The following is an 18,922-nucleotide window of genomic DNA, read 5'->3' as shown; positions in this document are numbered from 1 at the left end:
CCTGCATCTCTCAACGGGCTCTGCCCTGTGTGCTTGTTTAGGAGCGAGCGAGCCCGCTGGATAACCGCCCTGGGACACAGCAGCGGGAAGCAGCCTCCTGACCGAACCTGTAAGTAACTCCTGGGCTGTCTGCTCTGAAAGGCTGACCGTGGAGGGGCTCTGCCCCCTGCTGGACGCTGGGGTATTAACGCTTCCCCCAGGTTTCTTTCCTTCCTACTGCCTGTCCTACATCAGAACTAGGTGATCCCTGCTTTGGAAGTCCAGGGCTCTGAGTTCAAATCCAAGGTGCAGTGGTTCTTTGTTGTATAAATGGGGTACATTGTGGCATATCCACCCCGAGCCAGTTTGACCTTCTGCAATTGGGGGCATCATGATATATACACTGAGTGGCCAGATTATTATGACCACCCCATCAGTACTTCATTGACACTTCCAAAAATACTGAATATTGAAAGCTTCCTAAGCAAATACTCTGAAGGTTTTATTATTATTTGCATAACTAATTAACTTCATTGTACTGATGGGGTGGTCATAATAATCTGGCCACTCAGTGTACAGTACTGGGTTATTGGGAAGAAGGAGTTAAATAATATCCATTGAAAGCCCTGCTTAGACTTGTGAAAGTAAAGCTCTTAACATTTCTAGCTGTGGTTCAGGGTCATTGGCTGCATGTTTAAGCCATACTGACTGTCTAAATCTAAGCTGAAATGTATTTTTAACCGTAAAGAAAATGGCTTTACCATTCCTTTTGACCTTTTTTTTTAAAATTGAAGTGGAAATAGTTACAAAATGTATTTCATTCTTCTAGAGAACTAGGAACTAATGCGGTCCAGGGTGCTGTATTAGCGCCTTCACGCTGATGTTATGCTTCTCCTGATGGTTCTAGCTGGAAGGTCAAACCCAGAGGATAAAGGGCAACGAAACTGTTTGTCCTGGAACACTCAGAAGTCACAGCTTTAAGCGTAGAGCCAAAGCTAAAGTGATGGATTGGAATAAAAGTTCATAGACTCAAGTTCTGTATTAAAAAAACAAATTAAGTAAGAAGTCTTGCCCGTCAGTACCAAGTCACTGAAGTTAATGGCTTTATTACGATTTAGCATAATGGGGAAACTCACAAAGTTTTCTAACTTTTGGTTGGAGATCTTTTTATTTCTACACCTCTTTGGCAGCTTCCATGTGCTGCTGCTGATGGGAAAGCACCTTGGATGAGAGCCTGGAGGCCTGGATGTGTTGTGGATTTCATCATCAGCTGCATGGCCTTGGCACGTTACCTGACCTGTCTTATCTCAGTTTCCCCAGTGCATATGGCTGTGTTCTGCTCTGTTATGTGACGTGACTAATGGCTCCTTATCAAGGCTGTTCTTGAGGGGATTCCTACATCATAAAAGGCCTCTCTCGATTCTGAGCTTCTGAAGTTATAAAGCTCTTAGCCCAGTATTTTCTGCTTCTTCATAGAAGCCTAAGTTGTTTCTATCAACGCCGGCCCCGAGTTGCACAGAGAGACTGAGAACACCATTGATTTGTACCTGTTCTGTTTTTCCTCTGCTGCTGGAAGCTCAGTATGTCCCCTTTCCTCCCTAGCACTGACCCAGGTAGAAATCATTAGATCGTTTACCGCCAAGCAGCCAGACGAACTCTCCCTGCAGGTGGCCGACGTGGTCCTCATTTATCAACGTGTCAGCGACGGTGAGTGCAAGCGTTCTCACGGGCGGGCCAGCGTTCAGGGTGTGAGGAACCAAGGAGGCTGCTTCTTGTTATTCCTGTGCACGTTCCACATCCCTTCGGTTTTTCTCATGTGCACCAGCCTCTCCTCTTTCTACACTTTATGGCTCTTACGTGTTCTTGAAAAGGGATGCAGTCACGTGGTTTGTTACTCGAAAGGAGCTATGAAAAGTTTTCCTTCCTTCCCAGTGACCTAGCTCTCATCTCCGGACAATCATTTTTTCCTGCTGCCCCTACCCAAAGCGCCCTCCTCCCCAGCTCAGCCCAAACTCACAGACTGTCTCAGCTGCTCACTTCGGAGCCTCTGGCCATGTCACTCATTCTCCCTTGAAGACATCCCCTCTGTTCCACCTCCCTCTCCACCTCCCAGCATCTGCGGTACCCAGCCTCCCTCCTTGTGGGAGCCGAGCACAGTGGAAATACCTCCAGACACGCTTGCTTCATGAGGACTCTGTTCTTCTCTGCAGGCTGGTACGAAGGGGAGAGACTGCGAGATGGAGAAAGGGGCTGGTTTCCGATGGAATGTGCCAAGGAGATAACATGTCAAGCCACAATCGATAAGAATGTGGAGAGAATGGGACGTTTGCTAGGACTGGAGACCAACGTGTAGCCTCTCTGGTGGCCTTTTGCGACTGCAAGATTTGCACTGCATCGTGGTGGGTGGGATGGTCCTGGGCTGGTGTTCTTCTGAGTTTTTACTGAAGAGTCTTCCGGCTGATTTGATTAAAAGGAGGAAAACATTTGCCTTTAAGCTTGCCAGGTGGTTTTGCTCTCTCAGGAGAATGGCTAGTTCGCCAAGCTGGGTGTGCGCACAACGATCCTGTTGCAAACCTCTAGGCCAGGGGTCCTCAAACTACGGCCGCGGGCCACATGCAAATACAAATATTGTATTTGTTCCCGTTTTGTTTTTTACTTCAAAATAAGATATATGCAGTGTGCATAGGAATTTGTTCATAGTTTTTTTTTTTTTTAAACTATAGTCCGGCCCTCCAACGGTCTGAGGGACAGTGAACTGGCCCCCTGTTTAAAAAGTTTGAGGACCCCTGCTAGGTAAACAGAGTAGCTGGGCAGGCAGTCCACATGCGGGATGCAGGGGCCTGGACTCCTCCCAGTTGCACTGCGTCTGGCAATAAAACATGTACATACGATGCTGTATCCTGATTCTCTAGCCTCACTTAACCAAGAATGGGCTCTCGCTGTGTAAGCATCGCCTTTATGTGGTTTTCCCAGCATTAGCAGGCGTCTCTATCTTGAAGGAATGCTCAGTTTTGTATATCCTTTTCCTGCTCTGACATTTTAGGTCTGATTAGAGTGCTGTGTGGATTTCGAGAGAAACTGACAGAGTTCTGAAGGTGAGCAAAGTATTTTTAAACCCTTTCCAGGGAAAGGGAAATTGACACTTGAATTGTGGCCACCTCTCTCCTGGTCAGCAGGGAAGGAAGGAGGCCTTACTTATTTTTTAAAAAATATATCCATCGTACCCAATATTGGCCTAAGACAAGTATAGCCTAATAACACTACGCTACTTTAACAGCATAAAATTTAGATGGTTCGCATATGTGAGAAAAGCTTAAATATAGGACAGTAATCCCAACTGAGCTGATACACGGACATGAGGCTGCTTCGCCTTCAGTAATGCAAGGTTTCTGACTGTTTCTCCTCCCACTCATTTCCAAATAGGAAATGGGCTGACACACTTTAACACTCCCAAGGAAGATCAGATTTGGCCTTAAAAGGGACCAAGAAACCAGCATGGTACTGAACTGAAACATAAGTTTGCCTTTCATGGGGGAACCCATTTTCTCTGCACAAAGGCCTCCCTGGCTGGGTTTGGAGCCTCTCTTTACTGCAGGTGTCTGCAGAACTTTACTTCTTCCACTCGTGCAAGGAGAGAGAAGAGCCATTTTAGAAGTGTGTTTCAGACGCAGGGCGTGAGGTTTGGAAGACTGAGAAGGGGAGAGCTGATCTGTACCACCAGTTATGTTCGCACTCTGCTCCATTCTCTTCCACCAACGGGTAAAACCTGGCAAAGGATGTATTGTTCAAGGCCTCAGATCTCTGTGTGACATGCCCAGCTGCTGCCTGCCAACCAGTTACCCAAATTGGCAGTAAAGTTGAAAATAGTGCAGGAGGTAAGTATAGTTGGCTCTCGTGCCCTGAGTTGCCACCTCAGCAGTGAGGCAGGGAGGAGCACCCTGGACCTTCTTGCCCTGATGGCTCCCCTTTCCCTGTGCATACATTTCTGGGAATAAAACACATGCCAGGCCCTTGAGGTCAGGAAGTCACAGCAGGAGGCCGCAGCAAGAGATGTTGGGGACTGAGAAAAAAAGAAATCTGTCTCCTTCCTCGTTAACGTCAGAGACTTTTTGAAGGAGAGGGGAACAAGTTGTAATCTAATCTAACCTGATGTTTTCATGTAGGAAGGAAGGTCAATTTGTTGCTTGCACAGGGATCAATTTTGTGTTATTTTTGCTAATACCCAGACGCTAAAAAGCAACTAAACGAGTCCTGTGAATTAATTTATAAGTAGAGATGTCAAACAGCTTTGGAAATATGTGCATCTTATAAGTCAAAGCCTTATTGAGCAGGCAGGTTAATACTGTTGTTAGGTATAGTGTTTTACAGGAGGTATTTAACACATTCACAACATGTGTCGTTTTTATGCGACACAGTGCTGTTTGCCAACCTAGTTCAGGTTCTAGAATAGCTTCTCTGAATTGCACAATTTCATTCAGCGACCTGTGGAGAACAAAAATACTCATTTTTGTCCCAATGAATCGAGACTGCTTTGTACACTTTTGACGAAACATGTGAATTGATAAAGATTTTGTATATACGTGTTCATTTGTCCTGGTGTGATTTAATTTACTGTAGATATATTCATTTAAGTAAATGGTTTGCTGAATTCTTGGCCAAATCTGAGTTCTACGAAAAAGATATCGGCAGCTGACATCAAAGGGAACAGGTGTGTCCTTGGTTTCTTGTTGGCATCAGCTGCCCCGAAGGCTGGAGCATTTTTAAGAGCTGGGCCGTACTGTTTCTTCTCATGGTGTCCACAAAACTGCATGACTGACTAGCTTCTATTAAATAGTTCACAGTCCCCTAACCGCTATTGACCCCTGGAGTATATTTTATTCATTTTGGCCACCTAGTATCTAAACCTTTGTGCTTGTGAAATTTTACTACCTTGTGAATCTTGGTCGAAGGCAAAGAATGAGTTGTTCTATAGCAGTGGTTCTCAGCCTTCTGGCTCTTTAAATACAGTTCCTCATGTTGTGACCCAACCATAAAATTATATTCGTTGCTACTTCATAACTGTAATGTTGCTACTGTTATGAATCGTAATGTAAATATCTGATATGCAGGATGGTCTTAGACGACCCCTGTGAAAGGGTCATTTGACCGCCAAAGGGGTTGCGACCCACAGGTTGAGAACCGCTGTTCTATAGTTAGTTGTTTTTTTTTTTTGCTGTGTGACAGATTTCTATAAGACAACACTCATTTTTTAATCTCACAGTTTTTAAAAATGTTTTAATTTTTAGAGAGGAAGGGAGAGAGAAACATTGATGAGAGAGAAACATCTATTGACTGCCTTCTACATGCCCTATACTGGGGATCTAGCCTGCAACCCAGGCATGTGCCCAGACTGGGAATTGAACCGGCAACCTCTCAGTGCATAGGACGATGCTTAACCGAGCCACACTGGCCATCACATAGTTCTGTGCCGGAAGCCGGCCCATCCTTGCTGCTTGACACAGTCGCTGCAGGAAAGAAACATCTGCACAGCATATGTTTCAAGGGACCTGGCGTATATAGCATACTGTTCTTAATATGTTTGCTCCCCTTAGCACTGTGTGTTTTAACCAAGGTCACCTCTCTGAGAAAGGTTGTTTCCCCAGGTAGGAATTTTTCCCTGAAGTCAGGGAGGGGATGAAACTCCTTAACTAAGTGCCAGGCGGGTAGTTAATCACTACAAACAATCATGCTTAAGCTACATAATCTTTACTCCCTGGAATGGAGATAAGAAACGCCCTAACCTTTGTAATAGAAATTGACAGGATTAAAATCAACTGGGATAAATACGGATGTAACAAGACAATAAACAGCAGAACTTCGCTGGAGATCCAGACCAGAACTTGGCTGGAGATCCTGGCTAGAGATCCTGGCTAGGCTGCTGATCAACTGAACGCTGTCTCTGTGTCATTCCTTCTTCGCCGACTCCATCCACACCTTTGGGGACCCCTGGACCTGCTGGGGTTGGACTCCGGCAGTTCTGTAGTCAGAAGTCAAGGATGGCCTGGTGGGGTTCTCTGCTTGGAGCATCGCAGACTGAAGTCAGAGTGTTGGCTGGCTGATTTCTCAACTGGAAGGAGCTAAGGTGTCTTCTTTCAAGCTCATACCTGTCACTCACACCTTCACTTCCTTGTGACAGTCGCCTGAAATCCCTGTTTCCCTGCTGGCTGCCAGTGCAGGGTGAGAGGGAGAATGCTCACAGCTTCCCCTGGCTGTTCATATTCCTTGCCAGGTGGCTTCTTCCATCCTTAAGGCAGCAGTGGCATGTTGAATCCTCACACTTGGGATCCCTCTGACTCCATACACAATATGCTACCAGCAGGGGAAAAAACTCTGCTTTTAAAGAACTCCTGTAATTCTATTAGACCCACGGGATGATCTCCCTTACGTTTAACTCAAAAGCAATTGGTTAGGCATCTTAAATTAAACCTGCAAAAGTCCTTTGCCACTCAGTGCAACGTAATCAGACACAACACCAAGGAAGCAGAGATCAGGAGTCATTTTAGATTTCTGTCTCCAACACCCGTTATAAATCCTTAAAATGCTTAGTTCCCCAGTATTCCGTGTAGCTAAAATACAGCCATGTGCTAGGATACACCAAAGGAACCTTTGTTAGATTTCCACACAAGCTAGGGAAGGAAAAGAAAAAAGGAGTATCATCTCTGGGGCTGCCTCCCCACCTGCTCCATCCTCCATTCCAAATTACTGCTACGTTCGCTGGACTTTGGAAAGCAACAGAAAGGTGGAGTTACTTGGTGGACTTGCAGTGCTAAACGACGCTGGCCGTAGTGCCTGTCATAATCTCCCATGTTGTGGATTGGGTCTTCAGAGGGCTTACTCCGGAGTGAGAATATGAATCTTGAGGACCTGCAGCCTCCCTCTTTGGGCTTCTAGAATACTAAGATCCTGACAGAAGGAAACAAAACCTACTCTAGAGGAAGCTAGCATCATCTTATTTCTCAAGTATTTCCAAAAACAAATTCGCAAATGAAAGGTTCAGAAAAAATAAATCTGAGACCCAGCATCATGATACAGAAAAAACTGACACTCAGGGATTCTAGATATTCAAATCATTGGAGACAATAAAATAATTGTAATAGCTGTGCTCATGGAGATAAAGCCAAACTTTAAAATGCAATACAGAACTAACAACTTCAAGAAGAGATCAACCGAAGGACTTGTATGCATGCATATAAGCATAACCAATGGACATGACGCTGGGGGGTAGGGGAGGCCAGGGGAAGATCAAGGGGGGTGGGAGGAGACATATGTAATACTCTTTGTAATACTTTAAGCAATAAAACAAAAAAGTGACAAAGGAAAAACAGCAGCTAGAAATTGTGGAACTGGGTTTTTACACAGGATTAGATTGTTAAAAGAGAGATTGTTGAACTGGAAGTGAGGCGAGAAGGAACCTACATGGAAGCATGGAGAGGAGAGACATGTGGAATGCAAGGATATGTAACGACTCCAGAGGAGAGGGGAGAGGGCACTGGGCAAGGACTGCACCTTTATGACCCTGTTTTGACCACCCATATGGTGTAAACTGTCCCCAGAAAGAGAAAGTGGCCCTGGGTGAGAGGACTCCCTACAATTCCTGCAGAGGGTGAAGGCTGTCATCTTGGTAGCACTTCCAGCAGCTAAAGGAATAAGTTCATCTGGGCAGAATATCACAACATCCACTGCATGTAGCTATGTCAATACTAGATCAAATCGTCCTTAAGATAAAAGGTATTTCTAGGGATAGTGAGTCTACATAATGATGAAAGTTCCATTTAACCAGAAGGAGATAACAATTCTAAATATATATTATCCCAATCACATGATGTCACTATATATAAAGCAAAAATTGGCAGAAAGAGAAGAAATCTAAAATCATAGCATGAGACTTTAACATACCTTTCTCACTTGACAGGAAAAAAAAAGATATAACAGTGCAGAAGCAGATAAAAATCAAGTAGATATGAATGACTGTAAAATAACAGGCATAATGGGACTCTGCAGCAATTTCAGTATATACTTTTTTTTTTTTTTTTAGGCACACAAAATATTTACATTTCCTGAATGGTAAAACAAGTTTTACCAAATTTTAAAATGCAATTGGAGGATTGAAGTTAGGAGAGAGCGAGTCCTCTGATAACATAATTAGGTTAGACATCAATAACAAAAGTAAAATTAAGAAATATTCATTTATTTGGAATAAATGAAAAACTATAAAACTCTTAGAAGAAAATATAGGGGGGAGATCGAGGTGGTCTTGGGTTTGGAGATGACTTTTTAAATACCACACTAAAAACATGATCAATGAAAGAAAAACTTGGTAAGTTGAACTTCATTAAAAGACAAGAAAAAGACAATCCAGAGTATGAGGAAAACTAGCAAAACATCCAATAAAGGATCGGCATGTAAAACATATCAAGAACTCTTAAAACTCAACAATTAGAAAACCCATTTTAAAAATGGGCAAAGATCTGGAAAGCTCCCACAGATACACCTATGGCAAATAAGCACCTGAAAAGGTGCTTAAGATCATACATTAAGAAGTTGCATATTGAAAATGAGATTATGATGCACCGATTAGAATGGCTAAAATCCATAACCTTGACAATATCAAATACTGCTGAGAAGGTGGAGCAACAGGAACTAGCATTCACTGCTGGTGGGAGTGCAAAGGCCACTGGAACAAGTTTGGCAGTTTCTTACGGAACTAAACCATATGCAGCAATCACAATCCTTGGTATCTACTCAAATGAGTTTAAAACTATGTCCACACAAAAATCTGCACACAAATGTTTATAGCAGTTTCATTCATAATGACCAAAGCTTGGATATTTAAACCACTTGACAATTCAACAACTTAGATAAAAATGGACCAATTCATTGAAAATCACAAACTGCCAAAAGTCTAGTCCTGTAACTAAATACATTGAATTCTTAAAAATTAATAAATTCTTAATTTTAAAACTTTTGAAAAAGAAATATCCAGGTGCACATGGTTTCACTGAAGTCTTCCAAGCATTTAAATAATTATCACCAATTCAATACAATCTCTTCCAGAAACTACAAATTGGTATCCCTCATGAACAGAGCAGCAAAAATCTTAAAATATTACACATTGCAACCCAAGTGGGGTTTATTCTAGCAATGTAGGACTGGTTCAATATTTGAAAATCAATCAATGCAATCCACCAAGAAGAAAAACCAAAGCAAAATCATGGCTTTATCAGTTGATGTAAAAATATTTAAAAAGTTGAAATAGTTGGGAAAACTCTCAAACTAGGGCTAGAAATCATCTTTGATATTTTGCTGACCTTCAGTTGTAGAAAAACACATGGTTTTATATGCCATTTCTTGCTTTTTCATTATGAATGTATATTTGTCAAGTTAGGAGGATAGAACATATTTCATCCAAGACTTGTGGTGTTGGCTTTCATTTGTATTCTTATTCCAGAACCTACAAAAATGTTTCTTTGCCTTCAAATCAGGTTTCCAGTAACAATGAAAAAGAACAAGTAATTTAACAAGAGAAATAGCTGTTAAAAGAGAATAGGGTGGCCCTAGCCTGTTTGGCACAAGGGATAGAGCATCAGCCTGCGGACTGAAGGGTCCCGGGTTCGATTCCGGTCAGGGGCACATGCTGGGGTTGTGGACTCAATCTCCAGTAGGGGGCGTGTAGGAGGCAGCCAATCAATAATTTTGGCTTGTCATTGATGTTTCCGTTGCTCCCTCTCCCTTCCTCTCTCTGAAATCAATAAAAATATATTTTAAGAAAGAGAATGGGGTGAATGGAAGCATTAAAATACCTGGAAGGCCTAGAAAAAGAGAAATCACCAAGGAATCACTATTTCATCAAATGAAAGCTTTGCTAACATGAAGTTTTATTCCCCAAGTTGCCTTCATTGTGTGAAGGTAACATCATATATTCTGCAAGGACTCAGAAATATGTCACTGTCTTCTGGAAAAAAAAAATTACTTGAACATTCACAGTGGGCCATGAAGACAGGAATCAAAATTAAGAACTAGGAAAAAGGTAATTACAATTCAGAACAGCTCCCCTAGCTCACTCAGCAGGACTGACGGGACTCTGCAAAGTTCCACCTCAGCCATCTTCCTTAGCTCCCAGGCTTTCTTTACCCACATCAAGAACTGCTTTGTCTCAGGCCCTATTCTTTTCCTCCCGGTTGCTATGCAACCATTTGACATCCGTTACCTGACACTCATGCTATTCTCTTCTGGCACCTAACACTGGCTGACCTCTTTGCATCATACCAACCAAACGAAAAGAGTGGCACATTTTGTCATTTTCAGTGTCAATGAATTTTAATAATTTTCTGCATCTCTAAAATTCATCAAGAATCCTCCTCCCTAGTCAGACAAATCCCTAAAGCCCCAATTACTTAACATGAGGTGGAAAATCAAAACACAAAGGAAGACAGCAAATAAGCACGTGAAATATGCTCATCACTGATCATTGTAAGAAATACAAAATAAACCACAATGAGCTATGGTTCCACATCCACTAAATGCTAAAATAACCAAAGCAACAACAAATTGCAACTAAAAATACCAGTGCCTGGCAAGGATTTGAGACACTGGGACCATCACACGTTGCTGGTGGGTTTGTAAAATGGTACACCCACTTTGGAAATCGTTTTGCAGTTTCCTTTAAACACACCATGACACAATAATCTTAATCAGGCATTTACAGAAGAGAAATAAAAACATACCCATACAAAGACTTGCATACACATGTTCATAGCAGCTTTATTTATAACAGCAAAAAACAAAAGACTCAAAGGTCCATCAACAAGTGAGTTTATAAACAAACTGGTATAACCATACAATGCAAACTATTAAACAATAAAAAATAAGCTAACTACTGATACATGCAACATAAATATCTCTAAACCATTGTTTAGGGAAAGAAGCCAGACACAAAAGACTACATATAATTCCATTTATTTGAAATTCTAGAAAAGGTGACCAAAGCAGATCAATGGTTGCCTATGGAAAGTGGGAGGCAGGAGATTGATAAAGGAGAATAAGGGAAATATTTTTTAAAAAATCCTCACCCAAGGATATGTTTTAAATTGATCTTGGATAGAGAGAGGGAGGAAGAGAGAAACATCAATGTAAGAGAGAAACATCAATCTGCTGTCTCCTGCATGCATCCTTACCGGGAATGGAACCTGCCATTTTCGGTGTATGGGATGATGCTACCAGCTGAGCCACCCAGATAGGGCAACAAAGGAAATTTTTAGGTGATGGGAATGTTTTATATCAAGCTTCTGGTGGTAGCAAATACATGACTTCATACATTTGACAAAATCCACAGATTTATACACTTAAATTGGCTAATTTTATTATATATAAAATAATACCTTAAAGCTTATAAAAGATGTAAATATATCAAAATGGGTAAAATGCTTGTTAAATTTCTCAAGTCTACAATGATATATATTGTTTTAAAATCAGAATAAAAATGCCATTTAAAAACAATTATAAAATATGATTCTACTACATAATCACAATTACTTAAAAATAAATATACACAAACTCAGGGCTAAAAAATGGAAGGAAAATTGCCATTTAGTTTGGGTGAGAGGGTATTAAATTCCTCCTAAAGGAATTTGTAACTTAGGGTGCACTTTGTTTTAAAAATGCAGTAAGAGAAAATCATTTGTAATTATTGGTATAAATCAGCAATTATCAACCAGTATGCAGCAAGAATTTTAAAAGCATGCATTACCTGATGATTTAGTCAGGGGCACTGACTTCTTTTCCCTTAAGACTGTCAAAATGACAACAGCCAACACAACAATAGCTGTCCAGTGAGAATAAATCAAAATGATGCCTTTTTTATTGTTGGATCGGCAAAAAATATACTTTCTGGTGTGCCTCAGAATTTTAGTAATTAGTTTATGTGTGCCATGAGATGAAAATGGTTGAAAACCGCTGGTATCTAGAGCTTTTGTCCTAGTTAATGAATTAGGAAGGTGTCACATGGACCCAACTTTTAAAAGATATTTTTAATGATTATTCGGTGATTGGTTTACACTTTGATTTTTTGTAAGTTTCTGTTTCAGGGTTATTTGTTCAAGAGTTATCTTCAATATCACTCAGAACAGCGAGACAAATACATTTTCGTGTTAATTTAATGCCTTATTCTTTAAAACTACCAAGTAAATAGTTCCCAGACCTGGAATACATTTTCAATTCAGCAACACCCCATTTTGTAAACAAAAGAGAGAGCAAAAATAGCACCTTCAATTAATATTTCCATCCTGGCCAGCTGTAGAGAAGACATAAATTGGGGGTGGTAACTGCTTAATTTCTTCGAGTAGCTCATCTATTAAAACAATTCTTCAGGAACATTTTTTCCTATTTATATGGAGACCAAATATTGGTTCGCAAACATGGAAACCAACTAACTAGTAATCTTGTTTTACAGATTTAAAAAATTGCTTTCTGTCAAGACCATTGTGGGAGAGGTGGAGAGGTAGAAACTAAGTCATTCTTTAGAACAGAGCCTAATGGTCAACTTGAGTTTAGGGGCAAAACTAAGGTGATACAATATTGTGACATGACTCAATATAAGAACAGTGAGAGACAGGTCACTTTTGGGAGACTAGCCAAGGGAATGGACTTAGGACACACAGGACATTCAAAACCTTGGAAGGCAAGGGTAGGTTGACACCCATTCCTAGAAATGGAGCAGTACCTGAACCAATGTTGTTAACAGATCATCATGGCATTATCAGGAAATCCCAGGCATTATAGGATACTCTTCCTTTGGTTTCTTTGTATTTACTGGAATGCACAGTAAGATTTGTAGCTTTTAGAGGTTCTTGATGTTTCTTCTGCAGTATGTCCAGTACCACCACTTACATACCTTTTATCAGACATACGGGTCAAACTATTAGATCACAAAATAAATGGTAAAAACAACGCTCAGCTAATAATGCTTGGTGATGAATACTTTGTGTTTCAATGGCAGATTTTTTGCATCTGTGAGTAGGGAAGGCTGTTTGGATAATTCAGCGGCTCCCTAGCGTTATCAAGGACTGATGATTTTCACTACTGTCCCAGTGAGCCAACCTTGTGACCATAAAATGACTGTAGCCGTTCTCATCCAGACAAGGAGGAGAGCAGAACTTCCTGCGCCAAGTATATTAGTGGGGGAAATCTTTCTCCCACGGCCCTGGCAGATCTGTTTTCATTGGCCAGGGCAGGTTCACGTAGTCATGCCTTATCAGTTATTTAAAAGGGGAATAAGACCATGAAGGGTCCAACATCCTCGAGCACAAGGCTGCACAGAGAGGGAATGCTTGAACAAGCAAATAAGAGGGAGGGACAGGATGGCTGTTGGATAATAACCAGTATTTCTCACAACTGGATAGGGCTAAAAACACACAGTACATGGCACACTAACGTCCACTGGCTGAGAGGGTATACTAGCACTCAGAGTATGAAAAAAAAGTATAATATAATGGACTATGATAAAACTATATTTCAGGGACAAATAATACCTAAGATTTAGTGAGCATACTCTACATGCCAGACACTAGTCTATGTACTTTATGTGCATTAACATATTCAAACCTCACAACGTTACCTGTATTTTACAGACAAGGAAACAGAAGCGAAGTGACAGAGCTGAAATTTTAACTTAGGAGTTAGACTCCAGACCCTTGCTCTCAATTGCTACCTTATGCTGCACAAGGCGATGTAAAAGAGAAATGAATATATTCTAAAACCATTTTTAAAAAATCAAAGAAACCAAGGGAGAGGTGGAGAGGTAGAAACCAAGCCAAAAGGGTAGCAGAGATTTACACATTGTACATTTTATTAAATACTGGGTTTAATTAGAACAAATGAACTTCTGATAGAAGTTTCATTTAAAAAATGTGGCTGTGTTCAAATTCCTACTTGACACTGCCTTTTGGGTAAGCATTCTATTTTTACCTCAGCCATTATGGGCAGAAAAATTATTTTTTCCATAACAGAACAAAGGACTTTCTCAAGTGGTACAACACTGTAAGAGGAATAATCCCAAAGTGTATGACCACACAGAGTATATGATCAGAAAACACATTGTTTTTATGGTATATTTATAATAGCTACAGACAACATTGCGAACTCATGCACAGTAAGTCTTTACTATCTACTGAAGATTCTACCTGACACATGAAAATTATCCATGTCCCAGGGTTTGGCATTTAGCCAAACATTAACTATGATGGAAGATGGCTATCAAATTGGCTTTTCCGACCACACAGAAAAGGTGTCAGCTGCAACCTCCATCCTGGAGTCGTGGCGGCAAGTTCCTGGGAATTGCTTTTTCCTGTGTTTTGATCAAGTCTGTAATAGCTGAGAGCACTGCACAGTCTCTGGATTTAGTGTCCTTCCAATCGACAGGATGGGGGCTTTCGATCTTCTCTTGCAGAAGGGTATCTAGTTCCTTTCTTAATTCCTAAGTTTGGAAAAATTTACACAAGTTCAACAAAGGCAGATGTACAATAAAACAATGTAATAAATAAAAGTGACTAGCTGAGACAGGAACTTCATAAGCTGTTATACAAAAGACTGAAATATTTAGTAAGCAACTGAAGTTCAGTAAAATTTAAAACTTTAAGCTTCCATCTCACTTAGACATTTACAATGGTTGGTCCGTAACTACCTCAAAAAACAATTAATCAATTTCTCAACACTATTTGTTTTGCTGAAATATATCAAGAAATGTTCACAAAACATACAACACCCTGAACAAAACCACAAGACAATATCTTAACTGGCAAGTATATTCAAAGACAATCACATAAAGCCAGTCACCTTAACCAAATGGGCAATTCTTGCTGGAGACTGAAAGACAATCCATTCATCTACAGCAATAGTTTCCTGATCATTATCTTTCTGGATGGAAATATCACCTCCAAAGAACAGGAGACAGTATGGGGAAACTTCTGTGCAGTCATACAAGTATATCTATAAGGAAATTAAAGCAAATTAGCACATTAAAAAGTCTGAATTACTGCCACATTAATCCAATTATTATCAGTATCAATTTGCTATTAGTATTGATCCTTTTAAAATAGGTATTATCCTATTCATGTAATTAGAGAGACTAGTTATGAAGAAATAACTTTAAACAAGCCATTCTTAACTCAGAAAACATAGTTTTATATTTTTATTTCAATTCAAAGAATATCATTATTCTTAAACAAAATATTTTCTGAGGGACAAAACCAAAACACTAAAACAGTTGAAAGTATTTTTATAACTGTATAAACAGAATCCCACTTAACATTCTGACCAATACTTACACTGTATAATAAAAGGGTAATATGCAAATTGACCCTAACAGCAGAACGACTGGGAATGACTGGTCACTATGACACACACTGACCACCAGGGGGCAGACGCTCAATGCAGGAGCTACCCTCTGGTGGTCAGTGTGCTCTCACATGGGGGAGCTCTGCTCAGCTACAAGCCAGGCTGACGGCTGCCAGCACAATGGTGATGGCAGGAGCCTCTCCCGCCTCCTCAGCAGCGCTAAGGATGTCCGACTGCAGCTTAGGCCTGCTCCCCGCTGGCAAGTGGACATCCCCCGAGGGCTCCCGGACTGTCAGAGGGATGTCTGACTGCCAGCTTAGGCCTGATCCCCCTGGGAAGCGGGACTAAGCCAGCAGGTGGACAGCCCCCGAAGGGTCCCAGACTGTAAGAGGGCACAGGCCGGGTTGAGGGACCCCCCCGCCCCCACCCGAGTTCACAAATTGCTAGTAAGGTATACTGATATGCCAACAAAATTCTTTGTACAATGTAAACTCCTCTATACCAAGAAATACCAGCATTTCCAAAAAACACACTCTGAAAGAAAATTATGCAAATCAAATAACTGTCCCAATTAATTAAAATACAAAAATAGATCATGACATACGTTCACATAAAAAGTATAGTTTATTTGCTTAAGTTATAATTCATGTCATAAAAAATTTTTAAAGAGCAAATTTTGTTTATAATTATGAAAATCATACAATGACAAGAAAACAACAACACTGACATTAAGATCCATGATTATTTTTATTTACTTACACTACTGGTTCTCATCTTCAGGTGATAGATAAGCCAATTGTAATGAAACTCTGTTTGCTCCACATTAACGGATTTAGGATGAATAGAAACTAGTCCATCAGTTTTTGTGTAAACTTTCACCCTTTAAGAAAGTTAAAATGGAGTTTGTTAAAAAAAAATCCTAGAGATTCCAAACCAATTCCAGAATCTAAAAAAGCTCCACAGGTAAGTTCAATTTATTTTTGCGATGTAAGTTTACAAATTTATATTCGAGGAAATATATTTTTTAATAAAACGTGGAAAAATATCAGCTAAATGTGAAAACTGTATAAATCATACATCAAATCCTCTTCAAGGTATAATTACTCAATACATTAAAAAGGTGTCAAAATATTCCTTAATTATGTTTCTACTATTCCACTGAAGAACAAAGAATGAAATAAACAGCTGAAATACTTCAAAATGATTCACACCAAGAGAATGGTCTATACATAATACTGTCAATTATGATACTAAAGCCTTTAATCTACAGAATAACTTTGTGAAATGATAATTTAAAAATTTCACAGGTTATACACCCAGGTGAATATAAAATAAAAAATTAAGAATGGTTAGAAGGAGTTTTAGCTACAACTGTCTTTTAAAAACCTATTCTAAACTCCCATTTTCAAAACAGGAATACTTGGAATAAATGTACGCTGACACAATTCTAGTTCAGTCTCTTCATTCCTAGGGGTCTTTTCTTTGATAGTCATAAAAATTTTACCTCAACTTGTGTGAGTTTTTAGTTAATATTATTCAACAAGGAGCTGTTTGGTGACTTATTTATAAATAGTCAATGGCAATTACTTATATTATATGTGTACAACTCAGTGGTTAGACAATCATATACTTTATATAGTGTTTCCAGTAAGCACCTGGCACCATACAGTTATCACATTATTGACTATATTTCCTATGCTTTCCTTTACATCCCTGTGGCTGGTCTATAGCTAACGAATTTGTACTTCTTAATCTCTTCACCTCTCCCAGTCCCCCCAAATTCCTTTCCTCTGGCATCCACCAGTCCAGTCTGCTCTATGTCTATGGGTCTATTTCAATTGTGTTTGTTCATTTATTTCGTTCTTTACATTTCACATATAAGTGAAATGAGTATCTTTTCTGTGTTTCTAGGAATTCATATACTTCTGTCAAAATCATGGTGATGAGGCATCATTCAGAATTGATTCAGAAATTATTTTCCTCACTGCACAGTCCATTTAACCAATGCCATCCTGAAACCCTACATTGCTGCAGCAGCAGAGTCTGGCACTTTTCCCATATGGGACCAGAGAGAAAATATTTCAGGCTTTGTGGGTCCTATGATCTTGGCCACAACTACTCAGCTCTGCTAGTGTAGCAGCAGAGCAGACACGGACAACAGGTAAACACCAGGTGTGGCTGTTTTCCAATAAACATGTACCCAAACAAGCTTTTTGCCAGTGGGCCAAAATTTGCTGACTCCTGGTCTAGACCCAAACAAAGTACCAGTCCAAAGAGACCTACCCCTCCCCCAAAAGCACCTTCCCAGGATGGCAGAGGGATATATAAAATGTTTGTATTTAAAAGAATCTGTTAAACAACCTTTTAAGAAAAATTTGACAAAGTACTAATGTCAAAAAGTACTTGGATCACTAAAAATGTGAATAATCCAGCCACGATTAAAATTCATGTTATGCATAATCTTATACCTGAGAATAGGGTTTCTGAGAATCAGCATTTTTGACATACTGAGTTCTTTGCAGTGGAGGGCTGTCCTCACAGAGCACCCCTGGCCTCTATCTATTAGCTGCCAGTAGTATCACAGCAGTTGTAGCCATCACAAATGTCTCCAGACACACTCAAATGACCCAAGAGGCAAAAATCAAACTCAGTTGAGAACCAACAACCTAAAACATTGACTATGCTTTATTTTTAAGGTCTATAATTTTTATATTTATAATCTTAGAGTTACACAGCTTTTTCATTTAACATGTTAAGGGCCAAGCCTGTTTTGTCTTCCTTTCCGTTTAGCCCAAGATATCCGATTTCACCGATATGCTGGCAGCACCAGTGACTGACATGGCACTTAACGTGTTAATATCAGTTCCGATATTGTATATGTTACAATACAATGTCTATTTTACATGCCCACCTATAAGAAAAGTTATATAGTATGATATTATAAAATCACCAGATGCCTGGGGCACGAGATTCATGCACTCGGTGGGGGGGTTTCGGGGGTGAGGTCCCTCTCACAGTCAGTGAGCCCGGCTTTTGCCTGAGGGAGCCCACTGACCACCAGGGGCAGCTCCTGAGTTGAGCATCTGCCCCCTGGTGGTCAGTGCACGTCATACTTACTGGTCGTTCTGCTGTTTGGTCAATTTGCATATTGGCCTTTTATTATATAGGATAATTTTCTCATTTGTTACTAGACTTCTATGTTGTTTAAAATATAGCTTTAAAAAAAATCTGCAATTACTTCCTTAGGACATATGCCTCAAATTAAAATATTCACTTATAAATTCACTGGGCCAGGGTGTATTTTAATGACTGTTGATATATAATTCTAATTTAGAGCACCCTTAAAAAAAAAAAAAAGAGTGGCAATTCACATACCACAAGCCATTTGACTTTCAGTCTCTCTTTTTCCTCACTAGCTCATTTCTTAGGCAAAAATATGCCAAGTTCTCTCATTCTGTCCAACTACAACTGAGGCTAACTCTACTTGTACATGTCTTATATAATAAAAGTGTAATATGCAAATTGACCAAGCGGCAGAACAGCAGGATGACCGTCTGGGACCATGCTGTGACAC

The 18,922-nt window shown here is 40.1% G+C and overlaps 2 protein-coding genes across 7 annotated transcripts in view; one reads left to right on the top strand and one right to left on the bottom strand.

The window, feature by feature from the left end:
* The window catches only part of ARHGEF26 (Rho guanine nucleotide exchange factor 26), a 112,128-nt gene extending 107,566 nt beyond the window's left edge, over positions 1 to 4,562 (top strand). For 3 of the 4 annotated variants that reach the window (XM_036348804.1, XM_036348802.1, XM_036348801.1), the window contains 3 exons: positions 42 to 109; positions 1,582 to 1,686; positions 2,190 to 4,562. In XM_036348804.1, coding sequence (XP_036204697.1) covers positions 42 to 109; positions 1,582 to 1,686; positions 2,190 to 2,332 — 316 coding nt within the window. In that variant the 3' untranslated portion in view covers positions 2,333 to 4,562. The remainder of the gene's footprint in view (positions 1 to 41; positions 110 to 1,581; positions 1,687 to 2,189) is intronic. The other variant, XM_036348803.1, reaches the window with a different exon arrangement.
* Positions 4,563 to 10,759: 6,197 nt separating this feature from the next.
* Positions 10,760 to 18,922, bottom strand: part of DHX36 (DEAH-box helicase 36) — a 45,775-nt gene continuing 37,612 nt past the window's right edge. For 2 of the 3 annotated variants that reach the window (XM_036348133.1, XM_036348134.1), the window contains exons 23-25: positions 16,108 to 16,228; positions 14,848 to 15,000; positions 10,760 to 14,488 (exon numbers count right to left, since the gene is read on the bottom strand). In XM_036348133.1, the coding sequence (XP_036204026.1) occupies positions 14,303 to 14,488; positions 14,848 to 15,000; positions 16,108 to 16,228 (460 nt within the window). In that variant the 3' untranslated portion in view covers positions 10,760 to 14,302. Of the gene's footprint in view, positions 14,489 to 14,847; positions 15,001 to 16,107; positions 16,229 to 18,922 lie in introns of those variants that run through there. The other variant, XM_036348135.1, reaches the window with a different exon arrangement.

The sequence above is a fragment of the Myotis myotis genome, unplaced genomic scaffold, assembly GCF_014108235.1.
Source record: "Myotis myotis isolate mMyoMyo1 unplaced genomic scaffold, mMyoMyo1.p scaffold_m19_p_2, whole genome shotgun sequence".
Classification (NCBI taxonomy): Eukaryota; Metazoa; Chordata; class Mammalia; order Chiroptera; family Vespertilionidae; genus Myotis; species Myotis myotis.
Note: the sequence above shows the minus strand (reverse complement) of the source record. Positions and strands in the feature narration are given on the sequence as shown.